The 25,333-nt window shown below is 43.1% G+C and overlaps 1 protein-coding gene across 12 annotated transcripts in view; it reads right to left on the reverse strand.

Moving 5' to 3' along the window:
- SRPK2 (SRSF protein kinase 2) overlaps positions 1 to 21,757 on the reverse strand; it is a 255,140-nt gene extending 233,383 nt beyond the window's left edge. For 3 of the 12 annotated variants that reach the window (XM_021102582.1, XM_021102581.1, XM_021102578.1), the window contains exons 1-2: positions 21,616 to 21,660; positions 21,022 to 21,076 (exon numbers count right to left, since the gene is read on the reverse strand). In XM_021102582.1, the coding sequence (XP_020958241.1) occupies positions 21,022 to 21,076; positions 21,616 to 21,645 (85 nt within the window). In that variant the 5' untranslated portion in view covers positions 21,646 to 21,660. Of the gene's footprint in view, positions 1 to 21,021; positions 21,077 to 21,166; positions 21,337 to 21,615 lie in introns of those variants that run through there. The other 9 variants (XM_021102587.1, XM_021102585.1, XM_021102580.1 and 6 more) reach the window with 7 other exon arrangements.

The following is a 25,333-nucleotide window of genomic DNA, read 5'->3' on the forward strand; positions in this document are numbered from 1 at the left end:
CAACAGGAACTCCTCATTGGTATAATTTTTTTTAGATTCTATACATAAATGATACCATATAATATTTATCTTTCTCTGCCTGACTTACTTCACTAAGAATATTCTCTAGGTCCATCCATGCTGCTGCAAATGGCAAAAAAAAAATTTTTTAATGGACTGCACCTTTGGCAACATTTTCAGGGATGAGTAATAGTTCATTGTATGTATGTAACATACCTTCTTAAGTCCAATCATCTGCTAATGAGCACGTGGGTGGCTTCCATTTCTTGACTACTGGAAACAGTACTGCTATGAACACTGGGGTGCACGTAAAGAGACCTCCAAAGAGATATTTTACTAAAATTATACTTTAACAATACTCTATGTAGGTAGAGTCCATTTGTATTTTTGTACTGCAGCAAACAGCAGTGCAATAAATCTTTTTTTTTTTTTTTTTTTGCTTTTTAGGGCCACACCTGCAGCTTATGGAGGTTCCCAGGCTAGGGGTCCAACTGTAGCTACAGCTGCCGGCCACAGCCACGGCCACAGCAATACCAGATCCGAGCCCCACTTGCAAGCTACACCACAGCTCACGGCAATGCCGGATCCTTAACCCAATGAGTGAGGCCAGGGATTGAACCCACAACCTCATGGTTCCTACTCAGATTTGTTTCCACTGCGCCACAATGGGAACTCCTTACCTCATTTTAAAAATTAAAAAAATCAAATAGTTTTCTTAACAGCACCTAGTGAAAAATGTTTAATAAAATCTTGGCTTCTCAAGGGTTACAGAGTTTCAATTTAGGATAATAAAAAAGTTCTGGAGATGCACAATTAAAAACGGTTAAAATGGCTTATGATGTAGATATTTTACTATAACAAAAACTCAGGTTTCAATTAGAAAAAGTAATATGCATGTCATTTACAATAGTTTATGAACCACTGTTAGGAAAATTCATATGTGGGAGTTTCTGTTGTGGCTCAGTGATAACAAATCTGACTAGTATCCATTAAGATTCAGGTTCAATCCCTGGCCCCACTCAGTGGGTTAAGGATCCAGTGTTGCCGTGAGATGCAGTATAGGTCACAGAAGTGGCTTGGATCCTGGGTTGATGTGGCTGTGGTGTAGGCCGGCAGCTGCAGCTCCAAATCAACGTCTAGCCTGGGAACTTCCTTCCATATGCCAAGGGTGAGGCGCCCCCAAAAAAGAAAAGTCGTATGTGATAATTTGCATAATGAATCCTAAACTACCACTAAAAAGACATTTCACAGGTCTCAGTTATTCATGAAAAGATACAATTATATCATATCTGGAAATTTCCCTTGAAAAAAACAAAGTTTAGAAAATGAAAACAGAGTTCTCGTTGTGGCTCAATGGTTAACGAATCTGACTAAGAACCACAAGGTTTCGGGTTCGATCCCTGGCCTCGCTCAGTGGGTTAAGGATCCCCCATTGCTGTGGTGCAGGTCGCAGACATGGCTGGGATCTAGCTTTGCTGTGGTTCTGGCATAGGCCAGAAGCTACAGCTCCAATTAGACCCCTAGCCTGGGAACCTCCATATGCCATGGGAGCAGCCCTAAAAAAGGCAAAAAGACCAAAAAAAGAAAATGAAAACATTTTCAAATTGGCCCACACAAATGACATGTAACATGTTAATAGTAATGAGACTACAATTACTTCGAAATCTTATCTAGTCGGTATGTGGTACAAAATAGTTTAAAGTATTTTCTAACCAAATCATTTCTGTACAATCAGGTGATAAATTTTTCAAAAGGATTTTATTTAAAGAAATATACTTGAGCTTGCCAAGAACATATGAAGTAACATATGAAGGGGGAGGGGATATTAATAGCAGCATTAAATTATAATCATACTTTAATATCCTGTATAATCAGGGATTCTTCATAAATTTCCAAGTGAAAGTTCTAAAGCCAAGTACTGGGTAAAACCCAAGGAAATAACAGAACGGACACAAGTAGAAAGGGAAGAGTTTCAAAGTTTTTTTTTTGTTTTTTTTTTTTGGTCTTTTTCCCTTTTCTAGGCTAGGGCCATTCCCTCGGCATATGGAGGTTCCCAAGCTAGGGGTCTAATCAGAGCTGTAGCTGCCGGCCTACGCCAGAGCCACAGCAACGCGGGATCCGAGCCTTGTCTGCAACCTACACCACAGCTCAGGGCAACGCCGGATCGTTAACCCACTGAGCAAGGCCAGGGATCGAACCCGCAACTTCATGGCTCCTGGTCGGATTCGTTAACCACTGTGCCACGACGTGAACTCCTAAAGTTACTATTTGTTAAGTAATTCCTGGCCTAAATTAGAGCAGGTATCATACTAAATATATCACATGAATTCTTATTTAACCTTCACAGTAACACCATGAGATAGATAGCTTAATTAATCCCATTTCATTAATGAGGAAACTGAGGCACCAATGGGTTAAACAAAATGCTCAAGATTACACAGGAGTTCCCGTCGTGGCGCAGTGGTTAACGAATCCGACTAGGAACCATGAAGTTGCGGGTTCGATGCCTGGCCTTGCTCAGTGGGTTAACGATCCGGCATTGCCATGAGCTGTGGTGTAGGCGCAGATGCAGCTCGGATCCCGCGTTGCTGCGGCTCTGGTGTAGGCTAGCAGCTACAGCTCCGATTAGACCCCTAGCCTGGGAACCTCCATATGCCACGGGAGCAGCCCAAGAAATGACAAAAAAGACAAAAAAAAAAAAAGATTATACAGCTACTAAGCAGCAGTGCCAGGACAAGAAGCCACATCTATTACCAAAGCCCACAATACTCTGAGGTGCAGAGAGCTCATCACAGCTGCTGTGTATTTGCTATCACCTTTAGGACACACTGTGCATAAGACTGCAGTGCTATGACCCGTTTTACTAGAAGGGACAGACATTCAAGGAAGATAAACCACATCCTCAGCAGACGTGGCAGCAAGTAATAGAAATGGCTGGAATCCAAGTCTTCTGACTCCTCACTGAGTGCCTTTCCTCCTCAGTGTACCTGACCTGTAGGGTGGTTTTAAAAAGTAGTTCGCAAATTATTTAATACGACTCTCTTCAAAGGACAGAACCTGGAGTTCCTGTCGTGGCTCTGTGGTTAATGAACCTGACTAGTATGCATGAGGACATGGGTTTGATCCCTGGCCTCGATTAGTGGGTTAAAGATCCGTGAGTTGTGGTATAGGTCTCAGACGCAACTTAGATCCTGTGTTGCTGTGGCTGTGGTATAGCCCAGCAGCTACCGCTCCAATTCAACCCCTTGCCTGGGAACTTCCACATGCCACAGCTGCAGCCCTAAAAAGAAAAAAAAGAAAAAGATTTTCCAAGCAGGGGGATGGGGGGGAGCCAAAACCTAACTCTCCCCTCAGTAACTCACTTTTTTTTTTCTGATAGTTTTATTTATTTTCAATTGTGTTTCAATTTCAAGTACCTCACTTCTAACAAATAAAATGTGGCACAAGTGACAGGTGTGAGACTTCCCAGAGTAGGTCATTAAAAGCACTGCAGCATCCTCCTTGTTCTCTCGGCTACACAGTCTGGATGAAGCCAGCTGACATGTTGTGAGGACACTCAAGGAGAGGTCCACACAGCAAGGAAGCAAGGCTTCTTGCCAACCACCATGTAAGCAAGCCAACTTGGAAGCAGCTCCTTCAGCCCCAGCCAAGCCTTCAAATGACTGAAACCTGAGCCAGAAGCAGAACCACCCAGCTATGCTGCTCCTGAATTCCTAACCCTCAGAAAACTACGCAACGATATTTGTTGTATTAAGGCATCATGGTTTGTTGAGTTGTTTTTTTTTTTCCCCAGCTTTATTAAGGCATAATTGACAGATAAAACTGTAAGATATTTAACATGTACATCCTGACAATTAAGCCACTATGTTTTAAGGCAATTTGTTGTACAGTAATAAATAATTAATACAACTAAGAAAGAAAACGAATATACTTATCTCACACATGACCAACACCAACACACTGCCCTCAAAACTAACAGTGAAAGCTCAACTGTATCTCCATTAAAGAAAAAAAAAAAAAAAACCAACGCTTAAGAGTGTAGGCTCTGTAGGTCACCTCTCAATATAAGCCATTTGACCTGAACTAAGAGGCAATTTCTCAGACTCACTTTTGCCATATATAATATGATATATAATAATTTTTAAATTATTTTTAAAACCCCCCTCATTTTACAATAATCTTTCCATTACTTTACCTCTTAGAGTCATTATGAGGATTAAATGGAATGTGTCCAACATCTGGCATGGTGCCCAACATGCAGTGAAAGTTCAGTAGATGTCTGCTATTACTAATCTTATTTCTTTAATCTGCTGTTCACAAGCAACTTCCCCCAGGCTTTAAAAATTCCCAATTCTGGGAGCTCCCGTCGTGGCGCAGTGGTTAACGAATCCGACTAGGAACCATGAGGTTGCGGGTTCGATCCCTGCTATTGCTCAGTGGGTTAACGATCCGGCGTTGCCGTGAGCTGTGGTATAGGTCAAAGACGCAGCTTGGATCCCGTGTTGCTGTGGCTCTAGCACAGGCGGGCCTCCACAGCTCTGATTATATCCCTAGCCTGGAAGCCTCCATATGTTGTGGGAAGCAGCCCTAGAAAAGGCAAAAAGGCAAAAAGACAAAAAAATAAAAAATAGAAGTAAATAAATAAATAAATTAAAGCTACTACAAGAATGACTTTTTTTTTTTTTTTTTTTTTGTCTTTTCTAGGGCTGCACGTGCGGCACACGGGGGTTCCCAGGCTAGGGGTCTAAGCCACAGCCACAGCCACGCCAGATCTATGACCTACACCCCAGCTCACAGCAACACAAGATCCTTAACCCACTGAGCAAGGCCAGGGATCGAACCCACAACCTCATGGTTCCCAGTCAAATTCGTTAACCACTGTGCCACGATGGGAACTCCCAAGAATGACCCATTTCTTTTATCGCATGTCAGTCTCCTCCCTGTTCCTTTAGAATATTCCGGTTTCAAATTATAGACTAAGATAGAGATGACCTGCTCTGAACAATGAATATCTCCTTCATGATTTTTAGATTTCGTGGTTCATAATTTCGTTGCTCTAATTCACTATAAGGATCTACACTGACACAATATATCTACTATCACTAACTTCTAGTAGTTATTATTGAGAAAAACAAAGATTTAAGGTGGCCAAAATAAATAAAAATATGTTCATGGGCAGATGCATAAGAAAATTTTATCTACTTCCATAGTTTCCCTTTTCCCTACTATAAAAAATCCTAAAATACAACTGAAACACCCTAAAATAACTAATACCTGCCACTTGAGTGTTTATTATGTGCCACACAGAATCTTACTTAATCCCCATATTTCGTCTCTGAGAGATGTTATTAGCTATTTTCAGATGAAAAAATTCAGACTTAAAACAATTAAATAACTCATCTAACACCACTGAGAAAAGTGATGCCTTCAAAACTTGAACCCTAGTCAGCTGCCTCTGACAGCAGTATCAGCCTTAGTGAAGAATATTCAAAGACTAACCAGACTTTGGGAAAATGGGAAACTATCACCTCTTCTCCGGTAAGTTGGGGAAGTAAGATAATCTATGCCCACACAAAGTAATGGGATTCAAACTTTAAGAGCAAAGCTAAAAAGCCCAGTATCCTCTAAAAGGTAAACATATCCTCAAGTGTCCATTAACTGGATCGTAAAGACACTGCAGGTAGCAGGCATAAGTGGAGGTAAGGGGAAGAGGAGAACAGATCTGCTATTACTGTTAACCTACAGGGTTAACAGTAATATAAAGGATATGCAAAGCAAAGCCTCAGCCTTGTAGCTGCTGAAAAACAAAACCAAGTTTTTAAACCTAAGATAGAAAATACAGCCATACCTTTTTCAAAACTGTCTGATTGCAGAAAAAAATCTTCTACATAAAGCAACTCCTGGAGTTCCCATCATGGCTCAGTGGTTAACGAATCCGACTAGGAACCATGAGGTTGCAGGTTCAATCCCTGGCCTTGCTCAGTGGGTTAAGGATCCAGCGTTGCTGTGAGCTGTGGTGTAGGTCGCAGACGCAGCTCGGATCCAGCGTTGCTGTGGCTCTGGCATAGGCTGGTGGCTACAGCTCCGATTAGACCCCTAGCCTGGGAACCTCCATATGCTGCGGGAGCGGCCCTAGAAAAGGCAAAAAGACAAAAAAAAAAAAAAAAAAAAAAAAGCAACTCCTATCATAGATGCACTTGATAAAACAGTCCAGGCCTATGCGAGAATTGTCTCAGGAGTTCTCTTTGTGGCATAGTGGAATCGAATCCAACTAAGAACCATGAAGACTGCATGTTCAATCCCTGGCCTCGCTCAATGGTTAAGGATCCGGTGTTGCTGTGAGCTGTGGTGTAGGTCACAGACTTGGCTCAGATCTGGTGTTAGTTACTGTGGCTGTGGTGTAGGCCGGCAGCTGCAGCTCGGATTCGAACCCTAGCCTGGGAGCCTCCATATGCCACAGGTGCACCCCTAAAAAGCAAAAAAAAAGTCTCCATTCAGAGAAAAAGAATATATTTTCTTTTTTTTTTTTTTTTTTTTTTTGTCTTTTGTTGTTGTTGTTGTTGTTGCTGTTGCTATTTCTTGGGCCGCTCCCGCGGCATATGGAGGTTCCCAGGCTAGGGGTCGAATCGGAGCTGTAGCCGCCGGCCTACGCCAGAGCCACAGCAACGCAAGATCCGAGCCGCATCTGCAACCTACACCACAGCTCACGGCAACGCCGGATCGTTAACCCACTGAGCAAGGGCAGGGATCGAACCCGCAACCTCATGGTTCCTAGTCGGATTCGTTAACCACTGCGCCACGACGGGAACTCCTATTTTCTTTTTTTGATAATAAAGAGAAGAATTAAAAAATAAGGTTCTTACAATAATCTCTCTTTGGGGGCTTAAAAACTTTACCTTTTGTAGCAGTCTCAGAATGATTTGTCTCTCTGTAGACTAAATGGTAGTTTCAAAAACCACTGGATCAGAATCCAGGAGTCTAAACAAATACTCTAAACTGGCTCAAGGAATAGATAGGGACCTTAATCAAGTAACTGTTTCTTCAGTCCCTCTCATTGCTCCATCACCAAAAGTTCTCCACTGAAAGAGAAAAGGAGAAATAAAGGCCTGAATTAAAGCTCTGTTTCAGGGAGCTGCCTTGGGAAGGACCACAGTGGATGAGGGAAAGGCCAGATGGTTAGCACCAAGCCTTTACCAGCCAATTATCCCAGAATAGAGCCACTTTTTCCACTTTAAATACAACAGGGTTATAAGTTTTTGCACAGTGAAGGAAATCATTAAAAAAAAAAAAAAAAAGACAACCCATGAAATGGGAGAAAATAGTTCCAAATGATGCAACTGAAAAGGGCTTAATCTCTAAAATATACAAACAGCTTATACAACCCAACACCAAAAAAGCCAACAACCCAATGGAAAAAATGGGCAAAAAACTTGAATAGACATTTCTCCAAAGAAGATATACAGATGGCCAACAAGCACATGAAAAAATGCTCAACATCCCTGATTACTAGAGAAATGCAAATCAAAACTATCATGAGATACTACCTCATACCAGTCAGAATGGCCATCATTAATAAGTCCACAAATAGCAAATGCTGGAGAGGGTGTGGAGAAAAGGGAACGCTCCTGCACTGTTGGTGGGAATGTAAGTTGGTACAGCCACTATGGAAAACAGTATGGAGGTATCTTAGAAAATTATACATAGAACTAACATGTGACTCAGCAATCCCACTCTTCGGCATATATCCAGACAAAACTTTCCTTGAAAAAGATACAGCAAGATACATACCGTATGTTCACTGCAGCACTATTCACAATAGCCAAGACATAGAAACAACCTACATGTCCATCGACAGATGAATGGATTAAGAAGATGTGGTATATATACACAATGGAATACTACTTGGCCGTAAGAAATAATAAAATAATGCCATGTGCAGCAACATGGTTGGAACTAGAGACTCATACTAAGTGAAGTAAGTCACAAAGAGAAAGACATACTATATGATACCACTTATATCTGGAATCTTATATACGGCACAAATAAAGCTTTCCACAGAAAAGAAATGCAAGGACTTCCTGGAGAACAGACCTGTGGTTCCCAAGGGGGAGGGGGAGGGAGTGGGATGGACTGCAAGTTTGGGGTTAACAGATGCAAACTACTGCATTTGGAATGGATAAGCAATGAGATCCTGCTGTATGGCACTGGGAACTATGTCTAGTCACTTGTGATGGAGCATGATGGATGATAATATGAGAAAAAGAATGCAGATATGTATGTGTGACTGGGTCATTTGCTGTACAGTAGAAAACTGGCAGAACACTGTAAACCAACTATAAGAGAAAAAAATAAAAATCATTTAAAATATAAAAAAAGAAAGAAGAAATACTATCCCCTGAAATACAAAGGGCATCAGTGACGGACTAAATTAATGAATCTAATGAACTTTTCTCAAAAACCATTCTCCTTAAGCTTCCCTGTCCCATTTATTTATCCTCTTTAAACTTATATTTAGCTTCCTTTCTCTTATTTTGCCCAATAGGCATTTTCTAAGTTTCCCAACCCTCTCCTCTCCATCTGCTTCCCTTCGGAAAGCTGATCTTACTGTCTTAACTGTCCTCAAAGATGTACTTTAAGTCTCAGCCTCCCACCTGCACACCAGTTCCCAATAATGTACCTCCTTGAGGCTGTCACTTTAAATTCAGGGTGCCTAAAACAAAGTATCTTTCCCATCTCCAAACACTTCTCCCAATTTTCTTAGTCTTCACTAAGTGTAATGTTTTCAGTAAAACTTTGTCTTTTTTCTTTTTATGGCCACACCTGTCAAATCTGAGCTGCTGCAACTGACGTCTACGCCACAGCAACAGCAGATCTGTACTTCTGCCACATTTGGGACCTACGCCTAAGCTTGCAACAATGCTGGATCCTGAATCCACTGAGCAAGGCCAGGGATCAAACCCGCATCCTTACAGAAACAGTGGGTCCTTAACTGGATGAACCACAACAGGAACTTCTAATTGCCTTTTTTTTTTTTAATTGTTTTCCTTTCTGTGTCCCCTAATTAGCTACTTCTAGCCCTACTGACTCCCCTTTGAAAGCACTTTCCAAAACTGGGAGTCTTAAAAAAGTTTACTGTCTTTGATTCCATATTTCCGTTTCTAAGACTTGACGTAATCAAAGAAAATCTGAAATGCAGACAGATATTCACTGAAATAATATAATGTCTGAAACAGTAAACTTTTTCCAGCAATAAAGAAATACTGGAGTTCCCCATGCAGCTCTGCAGTAATGAACCCAACTAGCATCCATGAGGACACAAATTCAATCCCCAGCCCTGCTTAGTAGGTTGAAGATCCAGCATTGCCGTGAGCTACAGTGTAGGTCACAGACACAGCTCAGATTCCATGTTGCTGTGGCTGTGGTGTAGGCCGGGAGCCACAGCCCTGATTCAACCCCTAGCCTGGGAACTTTCATACAGCGCTGATACAGCCCTTAAAAAAAAAAAAGTAAGAAGGAAATATTTAAACAAATTAAGCAGTTAAGTAAATTAGAATATTATTCGGTCATTAATAATTGGTTATGAAAAGTGTGTAAGGATATTAAAGATGTTTACAACAAAATGTTAAATATGGAAAGCAGGACACAATATCATTCATATATGAGATGAATAAGTGACAAAAACCACAGAGATAAAAAAAAAAAAAACAGAAGAAAAAAAAACAAAAATACAAACAAGGTCCCATCTATATCTTGCTGATTGGTAACAATTTCAGTCATTTTTGTTTTCTTCTTAATATATTTCTATAGTTTCCAGATATGATACACAGTATTTTTAAAATCAGAAAAAAGTAATCTTTTATATGTGTTTCCAATTCAAGATTTGTCAGGTTTCCCTAAATTAATCCACAAAGTCAATATTATCTTACATCAAATAGCAAAAATAAACTAGAGAAAGAACTTAGAAATATAATCTTAAAAATAAATATGCAAGAATAGCCCAAAAATTCTGGGAAAAAAAAAATTGTGACAAGCTACATACAGGCGATATGGGAGTCCCCTTCCCATACCAAAACCTAAAATGTATTCGGAATTACAATAATTAAAACAATAGGGAACTAAAGTGGCAACAGAGAAGTCAAAATCTCAACACTCAAGTACATGGAGAAATGCAATAGAGTTGAGAAGACTGAACAAACCATTTAGGAAAAAATCAGAGAACGATAACCAAGGCCTAATAGCCATAGCCACCTTTTACTGAGCACCTACCATGGATCCACAACCTTGGGGCTGCGTATTTCTCCATTTGACTTTTTTGGATTTTTCAAAGACAATGAATGTGGTTATGATGCCAATTATCATGTGCTATATGATTCCAGCTATTTGGATTCCAGCAATCCAGTCTACATGCAGCCTACAGCCTTCCTCTTCTCAGAGGGAAGAAGACAATCTCCATCTATCAAAAGCAAATGGGTGCTCTCATCCCATCCCTCCCTCTCAACTCAGGGCTTTTGCTTCAAACACCCCTTCTTGCCAGTATTTTCAACCTCTCCTTTTCTTCTAGCTCCTTGCTACTCAATTACATTTTGCAAGGGGAAAAAGAAAAAAAAAAACAAAAACCACTTCTCAAGAACCATGCCCTCTCTCCTTCTCTCCTTTACACAGAGAAAGCTTATTTAGGGAGTTCCCATTGGGCTCAGAGGGTTACAAACCTGACTAGTATCCATGAAGACATAGGTTCAATCCTTGGCCTCACTCAGTGGGTTATAGGATCTGGCATTGCCATGAGTTGTGGTATAGGTCACAGACACAGCTTTGATCCCTAATTGCTGTGGCTGTGGTGTAGGCTGGCAGCTCCAATTCAACCCCTAGCCTGTCAACTTCCAAATGCTGCAGGAAAGCAAAAAAGAAAAAAAGAAAAAAAAAAAAAAAAAAGGAGGAGAGGAGAAGCAGCAAGCTTATTCTACTATGTCTTTAAAAAAAAAAGACTACACTCTCATTCCATTCACTCATAGGGCTACAGGCTTTCTGTGTCTAAAAGCAATATGCTGAGACTCCTCCAAATGTAGTTGCTAATGATTTCCTAACTGCCAAGTCAAAGGCCAAGATTAGCATTCATTTCACTTGAATTTTTTTTTTTTTTTTTTTTTTGAAGATTGCAGAATGACCATTCCCTTCTAGAAATGCTTTATTTCCTTGGTTTCTGTGAATCAGCTTTCTCCTCATTCTCCCATCTCTCTGGCTCTTCCTTTATTCTACCTGTGGCTTTCCTCTCTTTACATTCAACACCTTCAGCCAAGAGCCACCAACTATGCCCAACATTTGCATCTCCTAAGCGGAGCTTTTCTCAGAGTGCTCCAGTGACAAACACTGACCAGAGTCTCTAACTGGAAGTTAACCAGACACTAACTGCCTAATGAAAGCTATCATTAGCTTTTCCCAAAGTTGCTCTGCATTCTCTGGCAACACCATCCACAAATTTAGCTAATTCAGAAACCTGGGATTCATCCTAGACTCTTCCCCTCTCCTCCCACATAAACTGGACACTAAATCCAGTGACTTCTCTGTTGATACCCACCAATCTCCTGAAGTCTCCTGCAACAGCCTCCTAATGGCCTCTAAGCCATTCTCTACACAATAGCTAGAGTAGCCTTTCTAAACATCTCAATCTGTACCCACAGCAATGAGCCCACTAAATGCTCACCACCCCCTGCACTCCAGCCGTACCTTCCTGCTTGACATTCCAGAAATACAAGCATCCACTTACACCTCCACATATTTACACCAATTACAGTGCTGCTTCTGCTTGGGAGGCCCTCACCCTCCCGCCTCCTATTAACTTGGCAAGTTATTACTGACTCTTCAAGATCCAGTTTAACACAACTCTGAATCTACTAAAAACTACTGAACTGTACACTTTAAGGAGATTAATTGTACGGTATGTAAATTATATCCCAATAAAACTCACAATTTTCTAAAAGAAAAGATTTACTATCCAATTTTTTAAATGGGCAAAAGACCAAACAGGCACTTCATAAAATAGGAAATTCAAATGACCAACAAACATAGGAAAAGATGTCCAACACCATCACTCACAAAAATGCAAATTAAAACCACAATTGGGCATTGATACACAGCTAGAATAGCTAAAATTAAAAAGAATGACATTGTCAAGTGTGGAAAAGATGTGCAGCAACCTAAACTCCATATATTGCTGGTGAGCAAAAATGACGGTTGAATAAACAAGTGTATAGAATAAAGCAAGAAGGCAAAAACAAGTGATTACCTTCCATGCAAGGGATTCCAAAGTCATGGGCTTGTGAGCTTGAGTTTATACTACAGGGCAGGGTTGAGGCTTATCTAACAAATATAAATGACAGCATTCCTAAATTGTCTCACCTGTGATTTACTGACCCAATGCCACCAATCCCATGTCTATCATTTTCTGCAGCAATCAGGATTCACACATACTATAAGAAAATAGATAAGCAATTACCTACTGGGTCCACCTGCCAATAGAAAATCAAGAGACCAAAGAACACAGAATCCCATTACCAACAGTGTACATACAGATCACAGATTTTATGAAAAGCGAAAAAGAAAGACAGACAAGATACCAAGAGACCAAGTTGCTAACTTGCTAGAAAGTCAAAATATAAACAAAAGTCCTCCAGCAATCACACTTTGGGGTATTTAATCTACAGAAATGGAAACATTTACAAAAAAACAAAAAACAACAACAACAAAAAAACACCCTGTACAGGAATATTCAGCAGCATTATTTATAAGAATCAAAAACTAGAAACTCTCTAAATGTCCTTCATCAGATGACTGGATAATAGATAATGAAACTGTGGTACATTCAGACTGTAAAATACTACTCAGCAGTAAAAAAGTTACTGAAAGACCCAACAACATGGATGAGCTTCAAGTGCATTATGCTGCCTAAATACGACTAATCTCACAAGGTTACATATTATATAACCGCACTTATACAACTTCCTCAAAGTGACAAAATTACAGTGATAGATAACAGACCTGTGCTTAACAGGAATCAGGGCTAAAGGTAAGGCATGATCCTTAAAAGGTGTAACAAGAGGGAGTTTGTGATGAAGAAAAAGTTCTACAACCTAATCATGGTGATGAGATAAAAGTGATAACACCTGATAGAACTGCACACATATACACATACAACTTATAAAATTAGTAAAATTTTACTTGAGTTAAATAGCATCATGTAAAAACTAGTAACATTTTACTTGAGTTAATAGCATCATGCCAAAGTCAATTTCCTAGTTTTGACAACGTTCTAAGGTTGTGTAAGATATCACCACGGAGGGGAGCTGGATAAAGGGTACACAAGGAACTCTGTAGTATCTCTGCAACTTCTTCTGAGTCCTATTATTTCAAAACAAAAATTTTTAATTTAAAAAAAGGAATTAAGGAATTCCTTTGCGGCACAACAGGTTAAGAATCCAGCAGCGGCCTGGGTTGCTGCTGTGGTACAGGTTTAATCCCTGGCCCAGGAACTTCCACATTCCACAGGTGGAGGCAAATAAATAAATAAATAAAAAGAAAGGAGTCAAAAAAGTAATTTATAAATCCCACTCCTTGGTATATAGCCAGACTTTTTTTTTTTTTTTTTTTTTTTTTTTTTTTTTTTGCTTTTCAGAGCTGCACTTGAGGCATATGGAAATTCCCAGGCTAGGAGTCAAACTGGAGCTACAGCTGCTGGCCTAAGCCACAGCCATAGCAACTCCTGGTCCAAGCCAAGTCTGCAGCCTACAACACAGCTCACAACAATGCCAAACTGAGTGAGGCCAGGGATCAAACCCACATCCTCATGGATACTAGTCAGGTCCGTTACCCTTGAGCCAAAACAGAACTCCCAAAACTATAATTTAAAAAGATACATGCACCCCTGTGTTCATGGCAGCACTATACACAAAAGCCAAAACACGGAAACAACCTAAATGTCCATTAAAAGAGAAATGTCAAGATATGAATGATGCATATATACAACAGAATACTACTCAGCTATGAAAAAGAACAAGGGAGTTCCCTTCATGACGCAGCAAAAACGAATCTGACTAGAATCCATGAGGATTCGGATTCAATCCCTGGCCTCGCTCAGTGGGTCAGGGATCCGGCATTGCCGTGAGCTATGGTATAGGCTGTAGACAAGGCTCAGATCCCACGTTGCTGTGGCTGTGGCAAAGGCCAATGGCTATAGCTCCGATTCAACAACCCCTAGCCTGAGAACTTCCATATGCCGCAGGTGTGGTTCTAAAAAGAAAAAAAGAAAAAAAAAAGGAAAAAAGAATGAAATAATGGCATTTGCAGCAACATGGATGGACCTAGAGATTATCACACTAAATAAAATAAGTCAGAAAGAGAAAGACAACTACAACATGATTCACTTGTATGTGGAATCTAAAATATGGCACAGGAGTTCCTGTCATGGTGCAGTGGAAACAAATCCCACTAGGAACCATGAGGTTACGGGTTCGATCCCTGGCCTCACTCAGTGGGTTAAGGATCTGGCGTTGCTGTGAGCTGTGTGTAAGTCACAGATGCGGCTCAGATCTGATGTTGCTGTGGCTGTGGTGTAGGCTGGCAGCTGTAGCTCTGTTTCGATCCCTAGCCTGGGAACCTCCATATGCTGCAGGTGTGGCCCTAAAAAGCAAAAACAATGACAAAACACAATAAAATATGACACAAATGAACCTATCTACAAAACAGAAACAGACTCACAGACATAGAGAATAGACTTGTGGTTGCCAAGGGGGAGGTGGGAAGGACTGGGAGTTTGGGGTTAGTAGATGCAAACTATTACATTCATTTATTTATTCAGCTTTTAGGGCTGAACCCACAGCATATGGAAGTTCCCAGCCTAGAGGTCTAACCAGATTTGCAGCTGCCGGCCTATACCACAGCTACAGAAACGCCAGATCCAACCCACATCTATGATCTACACCACAGCTGACAGTAATACCAGATGTTTTAACCCACTAAGGCCAGGGATCAAACTCACATCCTCATGGATACCAGTCAGGCTCATCACTAATGAGCCACAAGTGCAACTTCCACAAACTATTACGTTTATTATGGATAAACAATAAGGTCTTACTGTATAGCACAGGGAACTATACCCAATCTCCTAGGATAGATCATGACGGAAAATAATTATTTTTTTAAAAAGAATATATATATACATATATATGTATTACTGCATTACTCTGCTCTACAGCAGAAACTGACACAACATTGTAAATTAACTACAAATTTTTTCTTTTTTTTTTTTTTTTTGGTCTTTTTGCCTTTTCTTGAGCCGCTCCAGCAGCACATGGAGGTTCTCAGGCTAGGGGTCGAATCGGAGCTGTAGCCACGGGCCTATGCCACAGCCACAGCAACGCGGGATCCAAGCCACGTCTGTGACCCACACCACAGCTCACGGCAACGCCGGATCCTTAACCCACTGAGCAAGGCCAGGGATTGAACCCGAAACCTCACGGTTCCTAGTTGGATTCGTTAACCACTGTGCCACGACGGGAACTCCTAAATTAACTACAATTTTTAAAAGGTAGTATCAAATAAAGATACACTTAAATTTAAAAAGAAATGTACTTCTAGCAATAGTGAACATAAGATATTTTGAAAAACAAAGAAATGTGTACTACATAACACATAGGAATGTTAGAAAAAATAAATAAATAAAAATAAAAATAAATGTAACCTAAAGCCGAAAAGTATAAAAAAACCCAAATGTTCATCAATGGATGATTAGATAACTGAAATGTAGTGTATCAACACAGTAAGAGGTTACTTGGCAATATAAAGGAATGAAGTACCAATACATACTACAAAATGGATGAACCTTGAAAATATTATGCTAAGTGAAAAAAAAAATCAGACAAGAGACCATATATTGTTATAATTAAATTTATATAAAATACCCAGAATAGGCAAGTTTAAACAGAAAGAAAATAAATTGATTGCTGGGGACAGGGAAGAATGGGGAGTGACTGCTCAACAAATATGGGGCTTCTGGAATTAGACAATAGTTGCACAACTTTGTGAATATACTGAAAAAAATAGCAAATTATACACTTTAAAAAATAAATGTTTTGGAGTTCCCGTCGTGGCACAGTGGTTAACGAATCCGACTAGGAACCATGAGGTTGCGGGTTCGGTCCCTGGCCTTGCTCAGTGGGTTAACGATCCGGCGTTGCCGTGAGCTGTGGTGTAGGTTGCAGACGCGGCTCAGATCCCGCGTTGCTGTGGCTCTGGCGTAGGCCGGTGGCTACAGCTCCGATTCAACCCCTGGCCTGGGAGCCTCCATATGCCGCGGGAGTGGCCCAAGAAATAGCAACAACAACAACAAAAGACAAAAGACAAAAAAAAAAAAAAAAAAAAAAAAAAAAGTTTGGAGTTCCCTGGTGGCTCAGCGGGTTGAGGATCTGGTATTGTCACTACTGTGGCCCTGGTTACTGCTGTGGCAGGGGTTCAATCCCTGGCCTAGGAACTTCCACATGCCAATGGTGACTAAAACAAAAAATAAAATAAAATAAAATTTAATTCAATTTAAAAATACATACATAAATTTTTAAAAATAAATTTTACAGTATGTGAATTACCTCTCAATAAAAGTTAGAGAAAATCAATAAATAAAAATCTTTTTAAATTTTTGTATATATCCACATGCTCCAAAGCAAAAATCTATCCCAAGCCATGTGATTTAGCTAATTTTTAAGATTCATGTTTGAAATGACACTGTAGTTCCCCTCCTTGCTGCCTTTTACTCACAAAGCAGCATAATTGATAATTAGCAAATTAAACTCACTAGAACAATCTGACATGTAATAATCTCAGTTAAATAGAGAAATCTTAATCTAATCTCTGACAACTACAAATTCTAGTGTTCTAAAAAAGCAGTCTATAAGAACTGGCTCAGTACATAAAAGCTCACAGAACTGAAGTGAATTAAAATGAAGTGCCACTTGCATACACAAGTAGATAATGACAAAAGTATATCCTATTACATCAAGCCAGGCTCATGTAGTCATATAATTCAAGTTTGTCACTCATGATATTAATATAGTTTAAAATTAGATCTATTACTCCCTTTCCTCCTCTGGAGAATTAATCAAAAAGCAAAAACACTGAGCATCAGGAGACCTGAATTCTGATCCAAACTAAGCTAATGATGTGACCTTATCCTCTGTCAGGCCGGTCTATAAAATGAGGAATACCTCTGAGGCTACCAGTATCCTAAAGTCCCTACATGACCACTTCTCACTAGTGGCACTCCATGCGTCCACACCAAGTCACCATGGAAGGCCAGCTCCATAAGCGAGGAAAGCCAGTGTCTACTCCTCCCTTGGTCCACACTTCCCTCCACCCCCAACCAGTACTCTTTTTAAAACAGGAATCAGATCCTGTCACTCTAATCCCTCTGCCCCCAATAGTTTACAAGGGCAGGCCCTACTCATTCTGACTCCTCTCCCCTCACCATCCTCTTGGGCAGCACTCTAGCCACCATAACCTTTGGGTTTCCCCAACATTCCTAACCCATTTGCCACACTTCCATCTCATCTTCTTATTCTAACTTCTGTTCAAATATCACCTCCTGAGAGAGATGAGTGTGGATTCTGGTCCCAGCCTAACTAGATTCAACGTAACAGCTGGACATGGTAATTACTCAGGCTGTGCCCATTTCATTTGTAAAGTGGTTAGAACAACAATGCCTACCTCAGAGAATTGTCACAAGGGACAAATGCATGAAAAGCAAGCAGCAAATTGACTAGCAGTTTTCAAATATCATCTACCACTATACTTATGGTTCTCATCTTCATTTTCTCCCTTTTGCTTTAGGGTTCCCCAAACCCCCATAAAATGTAAGCTTTATTAGAAGTTTGCTTGTCTTGTTCAAAACTCTACTACTCTTTCCTAGGAAGAGCATGCAAATACTTGTTGAATATGTAAATAAATCAAACACATCAAACACCCCTTTAAAAAAACACGTCTTCGAGTTCTCACGTCTTCGAGTTCTCACTGTGGCTCAGCAGGTTAGGAACCCAACATGGTGTCTGTGAGGATGCAGGTTTGATCCCTGGCCTTGCTCAGTGGATTGAGGATCTGGCATTGCCACAAGCTGTAGCATAGGCCTCGGCTCCAGCTCCAATTCAACCCCTAGCCTTGGAACTTCTATATGCTGCAAGTGCAGCCATAAAAAGAAAAAAAGAAAAAGAAAAATGACACTGCCTCAATCAAACACTTTATGTAACACAGCTATCTAGTCCTTACAGACTGGCCAGTTCATTTAGTCACTGGCTGAGGCGTCATCCCTCAAATCTAGTCACATGATTACAATAGATAAGGGAAAACAACAACAAATTAGCCTGTGAGAGTAAAAGTTGAATATTGTGGATATGCACTTTTTTTTTTTTTTTGCTTTTTAGGGCTCCACCTGTGACATATGGAAGTTCCCAAGCTAGGGCTACAGCAATGCTGGTTCTAAGCCACATCTGTGACCTACACTGCAGCTTGAAGCAACACTGGATCCTTAGCCCACTGAGCAAGGCATGGAACATGCATCCTCATGGATATTAGCTGGGTTAACTACTGCTGAGCCCTGATGGGAACTCCCTATATGCTAATTCTTTATAAACATACTACATAAATCCAAACAACAGCACACCAAAAAAGGCTCTAGGTCATTAGGAAAGTCATACCCTGAAATATGAAACACCTGTTGACTTAACGATTTTTCTACATTTTACATACATGTTTACAAAACACACACACACATATACCCATCTCTGCACACAAACAGCCATCACCAAAATTAAAGGCATGCATTTTTGGAGTTCCCGTCGTGGCGCAGTGGTTAACGAATCCGACTAGGAGCCATGAGGTTGGGGGTTCGGTCCCTGCCCTCGCTCAGTGGGTTAACGGTCCGGCGTTGCCGTGAGCTGTGTGGTGTAGGTTGCAGACGCGGCTCGGATCCCGCGTTGCTGTGGCTCTGGCGTAGGCCGGTGGCTACAGCTCCGATTGGACCCCTAGCCTGGGAACCTCCACGTGCCGCAGGAGCGGCCCAAGAAATAGCAAAAAAGACAAAAAAAAAAAAAAAAGGCATGCATTTTTCTTTTTTTGGGGGGGTGTCTTTTTAGGGCTGCACCCACGGCATATGGAAGTTCCCAGGCTAGGGGTCAAATTGGAGCTGTAGTTGCTGGGCTACGCCACAGCAACGCAGAATACGAGCGTGTCTGTGACCTACACCACAGCTCACCGCAACGCAGAATCCCCAACCCACTGACTGAACCTGCATTCTCATGGATACTAGCCGGATTCATTTCCGCTGCGCCACAAGGGTAACTCCCAGCATGTCTTTTTCAACTTCTATTAACTTTTCTGAAAAAAAAAAAAGGGGCTATGCAGGAATAAACTCTTTGAGTTGAAAGTTGTGCTCCAAACCCAACACTCAGGATCCTAAACATTACAGTCCTTACTTATGGGCTTTCCGTCGTTCACCAAAAGAAATGCCTAATGTAAGGTTCTGATTGAGAGCATTAATTTTTAAAGCATCTAAAACTATCAAATATCCATTGCTATTTAACGTTTCGAGAATGTAATACCCAATTTTTACCCACCAGTTCCTTAAGTCCTTAATAAGTACTTCTTCCTCGCTCTAGTAGGTTTTTCTTTCTTTTTTTTTTTTTTAAGGCATTATGATGTTGCTACGACATTTTGTGAAATGCTGAACATACTTTCAAGTTATATTCCGGTTTGAATGAACAAAAATCCTATCACGATACATTACATTAATAGTAAAGACTTAGGCAGTTTTCATAGACGCCACCAATGGGTGTGAAATTCGCTAAGCAGAAATCAAGGCTAATAGGAAGGGGAAAAGCCTAGGAAGGCTGCAGGTTCGTCCCCTAAAGAAAACAAACAAGAAATATTTCGTGATTTTATTTAAAGATGATGATGGGCTATCCCTATAGTAGCAAATTTAACACAGGGTATTTCTTGCTCAAATGGAAGAGGGAAGCCACAAATCTGGGAGAAGGAGTAAAGATGTTGAACGCTGATAGATTCTTCAAAACCAGGAAAGAAAGGGAGAGACACGGCGGCGCTCCGCGGTCCCGAAGCAGCTCTCCAGGAAAGACTTCCCGAGCGCCGGGCGCTCCCACTCCGGTCCGCGGCCAGGCTGGGGGTGGCTGGCGGCTGGCACGTTTTAAATATCACCACCCCGTTCGTCGCCTCCCAGCACAATGAGGGGCTGGGCAGCCGCGCCGAGGACCGCCCGCGCACACGCCCACCGGTCCCGCGCAGCCGGAGACCCGGGCGCAGCCGCCGCGCAGTGAAGGCACGCTCGGCCCGGGCAGAAAGTTTCGGAAAAAAACCCAAGCGCCGAAACGCACAGGTCTCGGAGCTGAACTCGAGCCAGGAACACGCCCGAGGCAAACCACTTGACAACCAGCTCGGGTTTTCAGCTGAAAGGCCGAAAGGTGGGGGCCGGGGAGGAAGAGGAGGAGACACCCAACACACACACACTCTTTCTCACACTCCGTTCCTCTTCCTCTAGGGCCCAGGTGGCCAGGTGGGAGCAACGCCGCAGCCTCACGCCGGCACTCGGCGCGGCGGGGCCGGGCCCGGCCTGCAGACGCCACCGCCCCTCCCAGGAAGGCCCGCGACCCCCGGGACAGCTCGGCGAGCCGGGGACGTTGCGCACGCCCGGCGCCTCCTCGTCCGTCAGCCCCCTGTGCCTTGGGACCCAAGGGGCCGAGGGTCCGGGATGCTCAGCGGGCTGGCCGCGGGCCAGCGCGCCCCTCCCCCGACCGTCAGCCCCTCCCCCCGGGCAGCCCGCGGGGCGCGCTGGAGGCGAGCGCCGGCGTCCCGGGGGATCAGCCCGCCCGCTCGCCCGCCCCGGGGACCCGAGCAACTTTCCCCTGCGCGGCCGCGGGCTACCCCCGACCGGGCAGGGGCGGGGGTCCGGAGACTAGCGCAGCGTGGACTCACTTTTTCGGATGTTTCTCTCTTTTCGGCCTCCGCTTTCGGGCCTGAATGGCCAGCACTGAGGAAAGAGAAGACACACATTAACGGTCGGGCAGACCGGCCTCAGGGGCCGCGTGGCAGGGAAGAGAGGACGCCACGGGCCACTCACCTTTCCGGGAGCTCATCGCGACGCAGCGGAAGCGGGGAGGGGGCTTCGCGGCGGCAGCGGCGTCGGCGGCGGCGACGCGGGAGCCGAGCCGGGATGCAGCCACCACTCGTTCTGCCGGCCAGGAGGAGGCGGGGACCGCGCCTGCGCCGCCGCCGCAGCTGCCGCTCCAGCTGGGGGCCCAGCAAGACCCGCCCCCAGCCGGCCCCGCCCCCGCCCCGCCCCCACCCACCCGGTGGGGTCCAGACCCTCCGCGCTGTCCCTCCCGCGCCACCCGTACCCACCTGCACCCACCCGCCTGACTCACCTGGGCGAAAATGACCCCCCCCCACGTCCACCGCTGCTCCCGCCCCCGCCGCCGTCTGGGCCTTCGGCTCCTGCGCCCCCGCGTTTGGCCCAGGCCTCCTTCCTCTCCCCGGCATAGGGCCACGAGCCATAGCCCCTCTACCTACCCCGGCCCGACGCGCTGCCCGCCTCTCCATGCGCCTTTCCTGGGCCAGCGCCTCCATGGGTCTCACACCACCTCTCCTCGCGCGGCCTCTTTTCCCCCTTTGCTCCTCTACATCCTTGCATCCCCATGAGCGCCGCTCCCTCCTCTCCGGCGAGTGTGTAAAGGGCACAGGACCAAGAGCTGGGAAACCTGGGTCCTTCAATAGCTGTGTGACCTTGGAAAAGTCATCTTATTTCTCACCTTTACCCCAGAGGATTGCTCGAGTGTGATGAAGGAAACGATGCAAATAGCATGGAAGGTTGAATTAAGTGTTTGCACACGAATCAAAGCCCAGCTCTGTAAATACCATAGGTAACAGTTTAATTCAACAACCCACCAAAGGAGTTCTTTCTCCATCTTACGAAGAGGAAACAGTCCTGAAGAGGTTTACCCAGCAATGATTCAAATTTAGGCCTAGCTGACTCCAAACTCACGCATCATGTTTCCTAATCAAGATGACTGTGAGAAAAATAACTGCAGAGGTCCCTTGTTCATTTAAATAATTATATTTCTGAAAGAGATTCATCCTGACCATTTAATCTCAACTGCGCTTTTTTTCTTTTTTTTTCTTTTTAAGGCCATCCAGGGGCATATGGAAGTTCCCAGGCTAGGGGTTGCATCCAAGCCTCATACACAGCCTACACTGCAGCTTACCCCTACAATGGATCCTTAAACCATTGACCAAAGCCAGAGATCAAACCCACATCCTCAGAGACACTATCTCGGGGTTCTTTACCTGCTGAGCCACAACAGGAACTCCATCATCTGTAGTTTTAACTGATCAGAATAGCTGCTCTGAAATATTTATTTTATGGAGTTCCCATCATGGCACAGTGGTTAACGAACCTGACTAGGAACCATGAGGTTGAGGGTTCCATCCCCAGCCTCGCTCAGTGGGTTAAGGATCTGGCGTTGCTGTGAGCTGTGGTCTAGGTTGCAAACGCGGCTCGGATCTGGCATTGCTGTGGCTTAGGCCAACAGCAAAAGCTCTGATTAGACCCCTAGCCTGGGAACCTCCAAATGCCACAGGTGCAGCCCTAGAAAAGACAAAAATAAATAAATAAAATATTTATTTTAAAGATGCTAGTTCCCATCCTGGCTCAGTGGTTAACGAATCCAGCTAGGAACCATGAGGTTGCGGGTTTGATCCTGGCCTTGCTCAGTAGTTAAGGATCCGGCATTGCTGTGAGCTGTGAGCTATGGTGTAGACCGGCGGCTACAGCTCCAATTAGACCCCTAGCCTGGGAACCTCCATATGCCACAGATGTGGGCCTAGAAAAGACCAAAAAAAAAAAAAAAAAAAAAAAAAAGTATGATTATTTTAAAGATGCTAAACCCGCTGGAACAGCACTGCTTGAATCTGAAGAGCTTTTTACTTTCTCAATTTTTTATTTTCAAAAATATCAAACCTACAGAGTTCCGGTTGTAGCTCAGTGGAAACGAATCCGACTAGGAACCATGAGGTTGCTTGATCAATCCCTGGCCTCACTCAGTGGGTTAAGGATCCAGCATTGCCATGAGCTATGATATTGGTCCCAAACACAGCTCAGATCTGGCACTGCTATGGCTGTAGTATGGGCCGGCAGCTGTAGCTCAGATTTCCACCCCTAGCCTGGGAACCTCCATACGCCATGGGTGCAGCCCTAAAAAGCAGGAAAAAAAAAACCTAAATTTATGGGAAAAATATAGTGAGCACCAATATCAACCCATATGCACCAATTTTGAACATTTCACCACTTTTGTTTTCTCTCTGTATGTGTGAGCACGTGTATGAGTTTTTTGTTTTGTTTTATGATGAATCACTTGAGTTTTTGGAAGACTGTTACTCTTGACCCTTAAATATTTCACTAAGGATCTAATAAGAACAAAGATATTCTCCTACATAATCGGAATTCTATTAACACTCCAAGAAAATTTATTTATTTATTTATTTATTTTTTGTCTTTTGTCTTTTTGTTGTCGTTGTTGTTATTGTTGCTATTTCTTGGGCCCCTCCCGCGGCATATGGAGGCTCCCAGGCTAGGGGTCCAATCGGAGCTGTAGCCACCGGCCTACGCCAGAGCCACAGCAACGCGGGATCCGAGCCGCGTCTGCAACCTACACCACAGCTCACGGCAACGCCGGATCGTTAACCCACTGAGCAAGGGCAGGGACCGAACCCACAACCTCATGGTTCCTAGTCGGATTCGTTAACCACTGCGCCACGACGGGAACTCCCAGAAAATTTATTATTATTATAATACTACTGACTATAACATACAGTGGCCATATTTAAATTTTCAAAATGTCCTGACTTTTTTCTCAGTCTGGCATACAGTCAAGGTTCATGCATGGCATTGCCATAACTTTTTAAGATCCCTTACTGTAAAAGAATCCCTGGGTTTTTTCTTTTATACACTCACTTCTTTGAAGAATTCCATTCTACTGTTTGCAGAATGTTCCTCAATTTTTATCATCTGTTCCCTATTAGATTCAACTTAAATAATTTTGTCAGGAACACTGTATAGATGATGTGTGCATCTTAGTATGTTTCATCAAGAGGTATATGATGGGAGTTCCCATTGTGGCACAGCAGAAATGAATCCGACTAGTATCCATGAGGATGCAGGTTCGATCCATGGCCTCTCTCAGTGGGTCAGGTATCCAGCATTGCCATGAGCTGTAGTGTAGGTCAAAGACTCAACTCGAATTCCATGTTGCTATGGCCATGGTGTAGGCCGGCAGCTACAGCTCTGATTCAACCCTGAGCCTGGGAACCTCCACATGCCACAGGTGTGGCCCTTAAAAGACAAAAACAGTAAAAAATAAAAATATATAAATAAAGCAGAAAAAAAAGAGGTATATGATGTCAGTGTGTTCTATTATTGGTGATGTTACATGTAGTCTTTTCTTCATGTAAAGGTACCTTTTTCACCTTGTATTTAAAAAGCAGTCTGGGTTTTCTCACTGTGGTGCAGTGAGTTAAGAATCCGAATGCAGAAGCTTGGGTTGCTGTGGAGGTGCAGGTTTGAGCCCCAGCCTGGCGCATTGGATTGAAGGATCTGGTGTTGCCACAGATAAGGCATAGGCCATGGATGTGGCTGGGATTCATTCTCTGGCCAGGGAACTTCCATATGCCTTGTGTGCAGCAAAAAAAAGGGAAAAAAAGAAAACTTTTTGTTTGTTTTTTAGGGCCGTGCCCACGGCCCATGGAGGTTCCCTGGCTAGGGGTCTAATCAGAGCTGTAGCTGCTGGTCTACACCACAGCCACAGCAACACTGAATCCGAGCCACATCTGGAACTTATACCACAGCTCACAGCAACACCAGATCCTTAACCCACTGAGTGAGGCCTGGGATCGAACCTGCAACCTCATGGTTCCTAGCAGAATTCACTTCCGCTGCACCATGATGGGAACTCCCAAGAAAACTTATTCACCGAAGACATCATTAACATAGTAAAAAATCAAGATATAAAGTGAAAAAAGTTATTTTCATATATTCAGTGAATGATTCATATTCATAATATATAAAGAATTTCTACAAAGCAGTAAGAGATAAAAAACACAAACACAGGAGTTCCTATTGTGGCTCAGTGGTTAAAGAACCCAACTAGCAACCCTGAAGACATGGGTTCAATCCGTGGCCTCCTCAGTGGGTTAAGGATCCAGCGCTGCCATGAGCTGTGGTGTAGGTCAAAGA

The sequence above is a fragment of the Sus scrofa genome, chromosome 9, assembly GCF_000003025.6.
Source record: "Sus scrofa isolate TJ Tabasco breed Duroc chromosome 9, Sscrofa11.1, whole genome shotgun sequence".
In the NCBI taxonomy this organism is placed as follows: domain Eukaryota; kingdom Metazoa; phylum Chordata; class Mammalia; order Artiodactyla; family Suidae; genus Sus; species Sus scrofa.